General features: G+C 35.5%; 2 protein-coding genes across 2 annotated transcripts; one reads left to right on the forward strand and one right to left on the reverse strand.

Annotated features, from left to right (window-relative positions):
* The first annotated feature begins 3525 nt into the window (after positions 1-3525).
* On the forward strand, positions 3526-4639 carry LOC9322131 (actin-depolymerizing factor 5). The gene is made up of 3 exons (XM_002883965.2): positions 3526-3642; positions 3729-3988; positions 4222-4639. The coding sequence occupies exons 1-3, from the start codon at positions 3622-3624 to the stop codon at positions 4370-4372; spliced, it is 432 nt and encodes a 143-aa protein (XP_002884011.2). The 5' UTR covers positions 3526-3621; the 3' UTR covers positions 4373-4639.
* Positions 4640-8295: 3656 nt separating this feature from the next.
* LOC9320079 (subtilisin-like protease SBT1.6) lies at positions 8296-10761 on the reverse strand. The gene has a single exon (XM_002886019.2). It carries the CDS (start codon positions 10737-10739, stop codon positions 8442-8444), a length of 2298 nt encoding a protein of 765 aa, XP_002886065.1. The 5' UTR covers positions 10740-10761; the 3' UTR covers positions 8296-8441.
* Positions 10762-12260: the final 1499 nt, after the last annotated feature.

Genomic DNA, 12260 nt, shown 5'->3' on the forward strand with positions numbered 1-12260 from the left:
AAAAAAAAAAAAGACAAACTTATAAATTCATAGACAAACTAATTAAGGTGTAGCAGTGGTGTGTGAAATGTCACGGTATGAACTTTGGTGAAGTCTAATTAAGCTTTAGATATTTTGAAGTTAGAAATTAGATTTTGTGATTTAATAATCTTATAGGTTGGAACTCTGTATTGGACCTGTTTGTGTCATTTAATTTGCCTGGTGATGTATGTATATGTGTGTTAATGGCCAAGAAGTAAATATACCTCAACGATCCAACTAATCCCAAAATGTGGGGAAAAGGATATATTTCAAACTCAACAATATTTAAATTGCGTTTTTATATCTTAACAAATATACAATGTTTTTTTTAGCTTCTATGCTAAAATAATTTAAATAAATTGTTCAGACTTTTCAACTTGAACGTAAAACTACATTGAGTTAAAAAGAAATAGGTAACCATTTGTTTTCGCTCACTTAGAGGATACGATGCCGACGGTAGGTAACGTCGTTCTGGTCATTTGAATTTATAAACTTAACACGGTGACAACAAGGTGTCATTTTATATTTACCAATTGTTATTTTGTCTTAATCAAACATCGTCGTTTTATTGAATTTATGGACTCAAATGACCAAAACAACGTCGTTCGATTCAGTTTATGGACTCAAATAACCAAAATGACGTCATCTGATAAAGATAAAATGATACATCGTTGCCATCGTAGTTGACTAATTTTGTTTAAGTCAATATAGTTTTACGCTCAAATTTAGTTATCTGAATAGTTTATTTAAATTATTTTAGCGTTGAATTGAGAAAAATATTATATTTTTATTGAGATATAAAAACGCACTTCACAATTTCTTCGGATCAAAATACATTTTTCTCCAAAATGTGTATGCAGTACGGAGGATTAGCCCAAATAAAATTGGTCACAATTTGAACAGTATAAAAATGGGCCTACAATATATTTCTTAGCCCAAAAAACCATCACGAATCACATTTCTTGAGCTTCACTCGCAGAAACTATTACGTCGTTGGCACACTTCAGAATTCAGATTTTCCTTTAAACATTTTGTTGAACACATTTCATGCGACGGATATTTAGCGATATATCCTCAATATATTAAAAAAAATCATTAGTATCAAAATTGAAAATCTCAAATTCATTTAAAATTAATAATTATGAATATTGATTATATTTCTAAGTTAAATATGTTAGATTCATGAAACAATTTAAACCCATGTTACCACTTAGCAGTCATATTTAAAGACAAGCCACTACAAACACGTAGTCGAACCCTCGAAATAACAAACGCCGAATGATCTATTATGTCCACTATAAAAATCATGTTTATGTTCCTTGTGATTAATTAGTACTACATCAAGGCCTAGTGATTTATTGTTTCTTTTTAGAGTTATCTCAAACAACATTAACCCAATTATATGAAAAGGATAACAAAAACTATTTTTGTAAATTGGATGGAGTAAGACAGTAAATCTATATAGCTCCTCAAATACGTTTTCTTTCTATTATATCTTCTCCACCATAACATAAACCAAATTCTATCCAGTTTTAAAGAAACATTGAACATATTTTCTGCAAACTAGTTAAACCCAAAAATACACTTCCGAAATCATATTAGCCAATAATCATAATGAATCTGTTGGAATTCTCACAATCTCTCTATCTTTCACTCTTTCTTACTCGTTTGTGTTCACTTGTTCTAAAGAGAAAACAAGAACACATTTTACTTTAATTGTCTACATTTTATTAATGGATCACAAGGATACTTCTTACAAGACATACACACACATACTTATACTAGTTTACCTCTACTTAGTACACACACTTGCACCATACTTATACTTAGACCTAGACCTTACTTTTAGACATCATTACTCTAGGGTATAACCAAGCTTACAAGCAAGCAAGGTACAACAACAACTCTTACACAACTCTAGTCTTCACTAGCTAGACTTTAACATAACACACTACTCATTTTGGGTCTAACAAAACAATTAGCCCAATCACTTATTATCTCAAAACAACACAAGCCCAACTTGTTTCTTCTTGTGTTGACTTTCCTCTTTGTCGTTGACATCTTCTTCTCTTTGCTCTGTTCTTCTTCTTCTTCTTCTTCTCCTTCCCACTAAAGCTTTCTCCTTTGGTGCAGGTTTAATCAAGGACTCAATTCCCAACAGAATCAGAATCGTTTATAGATTTTGATTTAAATTTGATTTTCTTTTCCCCCTGAAACCAAAAATGTTAAAAACCGGAAAAGGATTGGTGGTGAAAGGCTTGTCGACCTTACGTGGCCATATATTTGCTCACCTAACATTAGATTTTAATGTTAGGTCTTTAGGAATGATCTTTTATTAGGTGAGCGTGCACGTACACTCGCGTACTCATATACGCAAATTGATATCCATTTTTATTTATTTACTTATGTCATGTATGCACTTGTGCGTATATATATCTATATATGGTATAGTACCAATGTTGTGAAGTTGCTCAATATGTACCATTCATGCATTGGACAATTTCATAGGGAAGACTCGAATGGTTTCGGGATTTAACTAACATCTTGAAATTGTGTAGTGACCTTTAACGTATCCTTATCTTAGAATCTATGGACCCATTTTACAATCAAGATCAATACAAAAACTATAGTATTATATACATATTAATATGAATACATTTGTGCTTGTACTATCCCAACATATAATACTAATAATTTCTTACCTATTACTATTAGACTATTATTGTTTCGGATGCCCCATCTCATCGCTGAATTATCTGTTTGAATTGTCAACTTATATACCAATAATAGAAGTTGAAAAACTAACGAAAACAAAAATGGAATAATATGACATCTATATCTCAATTCTTAGCTTTCACGTAAAGTGTCACTTGAGTTTTGAGTAACACGAAATTGTAAAGATCAATGAAATTGTTGGTGTTGGTTTTACTTGGAGATCCACTTCTATTCATTGGGACCACTCTCTCCATTCCTAGCGTCACATTTTTTCTAAGTATTATAATTGCATATAAGCAAGCATTGACCTATTATTTCTCTTGTCCCGTATCCTTTATATATACTTTAATTTTCTTTGTATTAATCCCATAATGTGCTTAGTCGGGCACCCTATAATCATAGTGGTGACGAGAGGTTCACAAAAAAAAGTGGTGAAGAGAGTACCCACGAGAACAGTTTTCAAAGATCAATACTGAATAACTAATCTATCATATTTTTTTTTTCAAATGGTTGATAAATTCTTTGAAAAATGAAAATGTTGATCCAAATTCCATACGCAAATAAATCATTTGAAAAAACAAGAAAAAAAAGCAAGTAATTACTTATTTTTTGATAAGATTTGCTGACAAGATTTATTAGTGCAGAGCACACGGTGACGTTTATATGCCGACGAGAAAAAGAACAAAAATATTCGTCTCTAACGAAAAAAGTTGACAAGGATAAGTTTGTAATAAGAGTAAATAGTGATCGCATTTGTATAGGCATAACTTTTTATATAAAGACCTCAAAGTCTTACCATTTGAACAGAACAAAAAGCTCTCCACGCCTAAAAAAAGAGAAAGAGACAAAAGAAGAAAAAGAATCAAACTTTAATCTTTAGCAACAATGGCGATGGCTTTCAAGATGGTAAAATTCAAATTTGTTTTCCTACGTTTAAAGATTCTTGATCTGATTTTCAAATAGATAATGATGATCATCACACGTTTTCGCAGGCGACGACGGGGATGCGTGTGACGGATGAGTGTACGAGCTCATACATGGAGATGAAATGGAAGAAAATTCATAGATACATCATTTTCAAGATCGAAGAAAAGTCACGTAAAGTCACGGTCGATAAAGTCGGCGGCGCCGGTGAAAGCTACCACGATCTTGCCGCTTCTTTACCGGTGGATGACTGTCGTTACGCTGTCTTTGATTTCGACTTCGTCACCGTCGATAACTGCCGCAAGAGCAAGATTTTCTTCATTGCATGGTTAGTCCAATTTACCTTTATACCCCTCTTAATTCAAGTTACAACCAAGGGTAAAACAGGTATTTCGTAATATTCTTGCCTCATAGCAACGCTAAATCCTTAAACATTCGTTTTGGCTGAAGGGTATAATAGTATAATTATATGTTTTTGTCGGAGTTACATCGCCGGAGACGTCGATTTACAATTATACCCCTGTATATTCGTATGGCTAAGGGTAAAATGGTAATTTATAGGTCACCGGAGGCATCAAAGATAAGGGCAAAGATATTGTACGCAACGTCGAAAGATGGGCTGAGGAGAGTGTTGGAAGGGATTCACTATGAGCTTCAAGCCACTGATCCGACAGAGATGGGTTTCGATATTATCCAAGATCGTGCCAAATAAATTTATTAATCAAGAGTATATGATTTGACTCACTTTGTCAATAATTAACGTTAATTAGGTTATTGATTAATGTTTAATTATTGCTGGTTAGTGCTTACCTTTTTGAGTTTTTCCTTCAGTCTTACCAGCACTATCCTTTAATTATGACGTTTGTGTTTTTGATTGTGTTGTTGTTTATATATTTTTGTCGGTTAAGCAAACATAAAAGTTACGAATTTGTTTTACTAGAAACGATGTTATACATCTATGAGAGACTTTATTTTTATACGTCTTCTATATAAATTTGTTGTGCGTGGTTTAGTAGAAAGCACAAATTTTGGCCATGTTTGAGATATTGAAAGCTGAGATTAACAATAGTACAGTTGGTAAGAAGATAACTTTGGACAATTACGTATGAAGAAGAGATTAGATTTGTCCATCTTTAACGACGTCGACATTAGTCTCTTTAAAGTCAACTTTTCTTTTTGTAGTCAAGTTTGGGTCTAATTTGCCTCCGCGTCAACTTGGATTCATTCAAATTCTTATTGAGCATATATTATTGTCGAAGGGACCATTTATGTACTATCAATATGATCTTTATGTCCGCAATAGGTTTGTGCATTACAAGTATTAAGATCGTGACATACCATATTAAATTTTGATATAGATAATCTGATTATCTAAAACCCATGTTTAAAAAATCGCTAGGCGTTAGTCGGGCGTTTGGAGTGGGCCTAGCGCCTAGCAAGAAAATCGGAGATTAAACGGGGATTAATCGGGGATTAGTTTTATGATTTTTTTTAGAGAAATTGTTAAAAATGCCCCTTTTTCAATACCCCTTTTCAAAAATGCCCCCTTTGAGAGTCCATTTTTAAGTTTGCCCTCTTTTAATTTTTAATGACCATTTTACCCTTATTTGAAACAAAATTAGGTCCACAAAATACAAAATATTTTTTGGCGGGAAAAGTGATCCCGCAATTTTCCCGCCAAAACACTTGTAAAAACCTTTTAAAAACCTTGTAAAATTTTCCCGTAAAAATTTTTCCCGCCAAAAAATTTTTTTGCGGGAAAAGTGATTCCGCAATTTTTTTTGCGAAATTTTTTTGGCGGAAAAATTTTTGGCGGGAAAAATTTACAAGGTATTTTAAAGGTTTTACAGAGTATTTACAAGTGTTTTGTAAGGTTTTACAATGTATTTTAAAAGGTTTTACAAGGTACTTATAAGGTTTTATAAGGTATTTATAACTTGTAAAACCTTATAAAAAACTTGTAAAAACCTTATAACTTGTAAAAACCTTATAAAATAGCTTGTAAAATCTTATAATATCTTATAAATACCTTGTAAATACGTTGTAAAACCTTTTAAAATACATTGTAAAACCTTATAAATACCTTGTAAAAAACCTTTAAAATACCTTGTAAAAAACCTTTAAAATACCTTGTAAATTTTTGGCGGGAAAAATTTTCCCGCCAAAAATTTAACGCCAAAAAAATTGCGGAATCACTTTTCCCGCAAAAAAAATTTTTTGGCGGGAAAATTTTTTGGCGGGAAAAAGTTTTACGGGAAAATTTTACAAGGTATTTTAAAGGTTTTACAAGTTTTTACAAGTGTTTTGGCGGGAAAAATTGCGGGATCACTTTTCCCGCCAAAAAATATTTTGTATTTTGTGGACCTAATTTTGTTATATTTCCTTATATATTTGTGATAGCTTTTATTAAAAGAAGGGTAATTTAGTCATTTTGTACATAAAAAGGGGTATTTTTAAAAATGGACAGCCAAATGGGGCATTTTTGAAAAGGGGTATTAAAAAATGGGCATTTTTGTGAGTCTCCCTTTTTTTTAATCATATATATAACATTTATGCAAAATTTACTAATATGTTGGTGTGTTCAATGTTATAGTTTAAAGAAACTCTATTCAAAATTTATTAGTTTTATTAACAATATTTTAAATATCTAAGTTATAATTTTTGGTTTATTAACGTGTGATTATTACCAAAATATTTCTTTTATTATTATTATAAAATAAAATGTGGAGGCAACGTCAATGATTATGCATTCAAAACAAAATAATACGAGTATAATTAAAATGAATGGGGAGAAGAAACGGTCAGCAATGTAATTAATTGTTGGAAAAAGAAAAAGACAAATGCAAGTAATACAAAAGTCTCACATCCGTAAGGAGTAAGAGTTGTTGGAAACTTTGCTTATATAAATAATAGTTGAGGTTTCTCATTCTAAACAGTCAATGGGCTTTCAGTAATTACGGCCTACCACGTTTTAAAAAAAGTCCAGTTTTTTTTCCGTTAATCGGTTATTATCCGATTTTCAACGATTAGTGGTCAACTAATTGGTCAACGATTAAAATGGCCGATTTGGCTATAATCGCGGCGGTTGGGCTGCGCCGAGCGCCTAGGCGGGCGATTAATCGCCTAGGCGCCCGCTAGGCGCCCGCGTTTTTGAACGGGATCTAAAACTATTATACAAATATATTTTTAAATATAATTGATATTTAACAAAAACATTGTTGATTTGGATCTACATAGTCCATATTCTCCTATAAATTCCCCACACATGTCAATTACATTTTTGCTTCTCCAATAGACACCGACATACAAAATCAGCAAATCTTATCACCATCTCTGCTTCACTCATAGAGAAAAAGACAGCGACCATATTTCTTTTAATTGAAAAGAAGAAAAAAAAAGAATATTAAAATTTATTTTCTTAATGTCTTTCTCTTTTCTATACATACTATATCTGTATACCCAAACAAAACTACGAAGAGCCAGCCATGCATTTCAAATGAGATAATCCTTTATGAATATGTTCCAATGAGACAATCATGCAAGAAAGAACTAGAATTCTATATCTAGGCTTTTTGGCATGTTGTTGTAAGTGCGGATGAGGTATGTAAATCGCGGAAAGTAAACGAAACAAGAAATTTGTTAACGAGGTTCGGTTTTTCCTACTGCCCGGGACCAAGTCCAGATTTCGATTTCACTAGAACAAGAAAGCAAATTACAACCAATTCGCAAACGCGTAAAACAAGCCCAACCCTCTTGATTTACCGCTCCCTTCTATAACGTGAAACCTTAAGGATAATCTCTACCCTTAACTAAACTCCCCTTGAGTCTAGATTTAATCAGGATAACCTAACCCTGAGCTAAACTCCCCTTGAGCCTAGACTTCTAAACAAACCACTTGATCACACAAGCACAAACCCGCAAAACTAAGTTGCACACAATCTCACCGAAAGCTCTCAAAGATTTCTTCTTTATGCCTTAGCTTTCTTGCCTCTCCAAGACGTCTTCCACTCCTCTTTATATAGCCAAAACGATTTCCTAATCACCATAGGAGAAGATTTTCAATTTCCATAAGAAAAAGTAAATTTCCTTTTATACTTTTCCTTTTTCTCATCAAACTCCACTTTCATCAAGTCTTCCAAATCTCTTTAAGTCCTTTTTCCTTTGTGATTCATCCTCTAAACACGCTCCAAACATATCTTCTCAAACCTTCTAGAAACCGACACTCACACAAAAATAGTCGCATCTTGACTTACTTCTTGAATCATTCAGCAACTCCATCAGACAAAAACGTGTATTACTTCTTAACTCATTCAACAACTTCATCAGACTGCAGCTACATCTTCAGTTGTCTGATCAATGAGCATTGGGTCTCAAGTATGGCTTGTACATGGGCCTATGGAGTGAGCTCAAAAAAGGTTGATGTGTAGAGTGAAGTCCAAGTCTGAGCTGTTTTTAAAATGTAACCAATTTGAAGGTATAGAGAATTCTTCTTGGGTTTGTGTGTGTGAGTTTTTTGTGATCTTGTAACTCAAGTGGATTCCTCTTGTAAGCAAGAAGAAGGCACACATTTTTTTTTTGTTCTTTCTTTTTTAGTGAGTTACAAAGAGTTTTTTTTTATATGTTTCTCCTTTGATATATGAGGAATGTGAAAAACACAAACGGCAAATATAAATATAGCTAAGAAGAAAAAAGGGAACAACTAATAAGAACCTTAAAACTTCTACAGTTACTTGGCATACAAGATTCATTCATTAGTCATGATCGGCCTGACCCGCCCTGACTCACAATGGGTCAATCTGCGTCACCACAACTGAGCTCCGAACCACATGTCTTCCACCGTCAAACCAAGTAACCGAACCAAATGCCGCACCGGTCTCACCTAGCACCAGACTCTTTGTATCCACCGTCACTGTTACAGCATAGCTTCGTTTCTTAATGGTCGACGTGAACACCAACATCGACGGCTTCACCGTCACTGTCACTCCTCTAGGTGACTCTACCTTCGCCCTATAAACCGCCTCGGACTGTCCAACGTTCGTAACCGTCCGGTACAGAGTCTTGCTCAGCAAACCTCTGTTTGAGGTTGGGAACAAAGCCGTGATCGAAGGATAATTAAGATTAGCAGGCGAGGGTTTCCTTCTCGGACATCTCACCGGGGTTCTAGTGATCACCTGAATCGATTTCATCTCATAGCCGATGGAGCAAAGAAACGTGATATAGTCAACATTGGTTATGTCATAGACAAGACCTGGATCAATAGCCCGACCAAGATTAAGATGACCCGAACCAAAGTCGTAAGGTGTTGAATGTTTTCCAGTGGACTCGTCTATCAACGAACGGTTCGAGTTATCCACAAGGCTAGCCGTTGTCATCATGGCGGATCTTATAGCGGCCGGACTCCAATCCGGATGAGCAGACTTAAGCAGAGCCGTGGCTCCACTAACATGAGGACAAGCCATGGAAGTACCGGAGAGAATGTTAAACTCTGTTTTCCGACGATCGGAAACTATCCCTGTTGGTCCAACCGCGTCTGTCCAAGCCGCTAAGATGTTAACCCCTGGAGCAATCAAGTCAGGTTTTAAAATCTCCGGGTTTAAACCGTTTGGTCCTCTGCCAGAGAAAGAAGCCACGACAGGAGCCGGTTTAACTCCGATCACTGTCCCTTTGAAATCTATTGTAGCTATAGGATTCGGATGAGTCGAAGCGTAGGCTTTGATTCTGTCTCCGGCGCTTGATCCAACGTTAGAGGCAGGGATAAGGTGAGCGTCTCCGACTAATCCTTCTCCGTTAGAGACGGCGTTAGCAAGTATCATCCCAACGCCGCCTGCCTTCTTCACCACTAGTCCTTTAGCTACTCTAGGATTGCTTCCACGGTCGCAAATAACAATTTTACCTCTCACAAGCTTAGCATCAAGTGAATTCTCCATACACAAAGAAGCTGCTAACATCCCCTTCTTTCCCGGATAAACCACCGGGAACATCTGTCCGTTGAGTGGCACACCGGAGTAGAGTGAAACACCTCGGAGACGGTGTCCATCTCCGAGAACAACATCAGCCGGGAAATCCCGGTCGATTGTTCCCGCACCGACAGTGGTTATCCACGGAGCTAAGTTAGTTACGGACATTCCATTTGGTCCATCGTTCCCTGCAGAGGAGGAGACAAAGACTCCCATCGAAGCGGCACCGTACGAACCTATAGCGATGGGGTCGAGATAATACGGAGATGGGATTCCATCTCCTCCTCCAATGGAAATAGAGATGATGTCAACTCCATCGGAGACCGCAGCATCAAAAGCAGCGAGGATATCGGAATCAAGACAGCCAGAGTCTTTCCAACACACTTTGTAAGCAGCAATACGTGCCTTAGGGGCTACACCTTTGGCAACACCAGAGGCGTAGCCAGCCATATTGGCCCTAAAGGCCTGACGACCCGCTGCGGTTGAGGCCGTGTGACTTCCGTGTCCATCCGCATCACGCGGGGACAGAAACTCAACCGTTTTATTGATTCCACTGAACATGGCGGCTTGCTGTCCTTTAGCAAAAAACCTAGCGCCGACGATTTTCCGGTTACAGTTTCTAGCGTCAAACCTAACTCCTGTCTGACAAACACCTCTCCACCGCTTCGGAACCGGTCCAAGGTTTAGATCCGAGAAGCTTCTTCGCTCCGGCCATATTCCGGTGTCTAAAACACCGATGATAACATCAGATCCGTAATCAGAGTTAGACCAGAGTCCTTTCTGGTTACGTAAACCTAAGAATTGAGGAGAACGAGTGGTGTGAAGTTCACGACGACGATCCTCGAAAACCGCAAGAACCGCAGGATGGTTACGGAGGTTTTCAGCGTCGTCTGGTGTAACACTTGCGGAGAAGCCATGAAAGACTGTGTCGTAAAGATGGAGAATTCGTGGACCTTCAGTGAACTCAGAACTGTACCAATGGTAGTGCGTAGAGAAAACTGACGGTTTTAGTCCACTGTCTACTCGGAAAATGAAAGTCTTCTTCTCTGTTTTAAAGGAAGTGATCGGAGAACAGAGGAAGAAGAAGAAGAGAAGGAGAAGAAGAAATATGGAAGAGGCCATTGTGTGTTAGTGGAGATAGTGGAGTGTTGTTGTGGTTTGAAAAATATAAAGGAAAATAATTGTTACTTTTTTGACTGATTAATTAGTTTTAAAATTGTTTAATTATTTTGCATATTTCACGTCGGTTGAATGATTTTTTTTTATTAGGTGAAGTGAAGTAATAGTGTGAACTGTGAAGTATACGAGAGTCATGCTTTTATGAAATTGTGTAATTTTTACATGAATGATATCTAGAGAAAGTTGCAATTAAATTTTTTGAAAAGCATGATTATTGGTTTTGATTTTAGATTAGCTTTAATTACGGTGATTAATGAGAGATGGTAGTTGTGGATATGATTTTGTCGTGGCATTGAAACACAGACCCGATGACTCGGCTTTTCTTTCATTTTCGGGACCCAATGCTTTTAATTGTGTAGGATCGGAATTTCAAACGAACCTTAAACGCATTCGTTTTGGATAATGCTGGTGTCAATCTTGTTGTTTGAGTGATGTGAACGTCGTAAATTGTAGTAGAAGTATGTTTAGTTCTATAAAGTAGAACTGTAGCAGAATGATAATTAATAAATTAACCATAGATATGCGCATATATTATGTTGTTTAATATTAATTTCAAGATCCTTCAGTAACTTAGGCAAACATAAGATTTTAAAAAAAAATTATAATGACATACAGTATGTTGTAAATGTAATCAAACTAAATGTTTTATTAGTGATCGATCGCTCAGTAAATCCAATCTGTAATCTTGATTTTCTCTCTCTTTGCCTCCTCTTGATCTTCTTTTGATCATTATTTCACTATTTTGATTCATTCCACCTCCTTTTTGCTCATAAGACTACAAATATCTTCAACTCTTCATGATCCATTCCATAAACCTAAGAAAGACAAATTCACATGTATATGCACAACTATATGCCTAAAAATGAATGCAAAATAGAGAAAACTAATTGAAACTAAGATTTAAAATCACAAGATATCAGGGTGTTGAATTCATTTGAAAAATTCAATCTGGTGATTTAAGGAAAAGATGGAGACCGCTAGCGCCACATGTTGGGCTGTCATTTGATGCCGAGATTTTTGAAATTTTTATCTCATCTTTATTGTTTAGAGTTAATTATTTAAGTTAATTAATTTATTATATTGGAGGATATTTCGATATTTCCAAATATTTGTATATGTGTAATTTTGCCTTTAAGTGAAATTTCATTTTCTTTGCGTATTAGGATGTACTTATTAATACGCATCTTTTTATGAAATAAAAGAATACTTCCACAAATTCTAACATATTATTATTATTTTTAATACAAAAGTTCATTATTTTTTTATATTATATTAGGAGAGAATTTTTTTTTTCATTTGTCAACCACTTATATCAAAATAGATCGGATCAAATGAGCCAATCCAAAGGAATATTATTTACAAACATTACATATTGCGGTTGTACACGAACGGTGTGTGCAAACTTATCCGCTTTAGTATTAGCTCGTCTAGAGATGAGATCTATGGAAAAAGCTGAAAAAGCTT

This window comes from Arabidopsis lyrata, assembly GCF_000004255.2.
Source record: "Arabidopsis lyrata subsp. lyrata unplaced genomic scaffold ARALYscaffold_3, whole genome shotgun sequence".
NCBI classification, from domain to species: Eukaryota; Viridiplantae; Streptophyta; class Magnoliopsida; order Brassicales; family Brassicaceae; genus Arabidopsis; species Arabidopsis lyrata.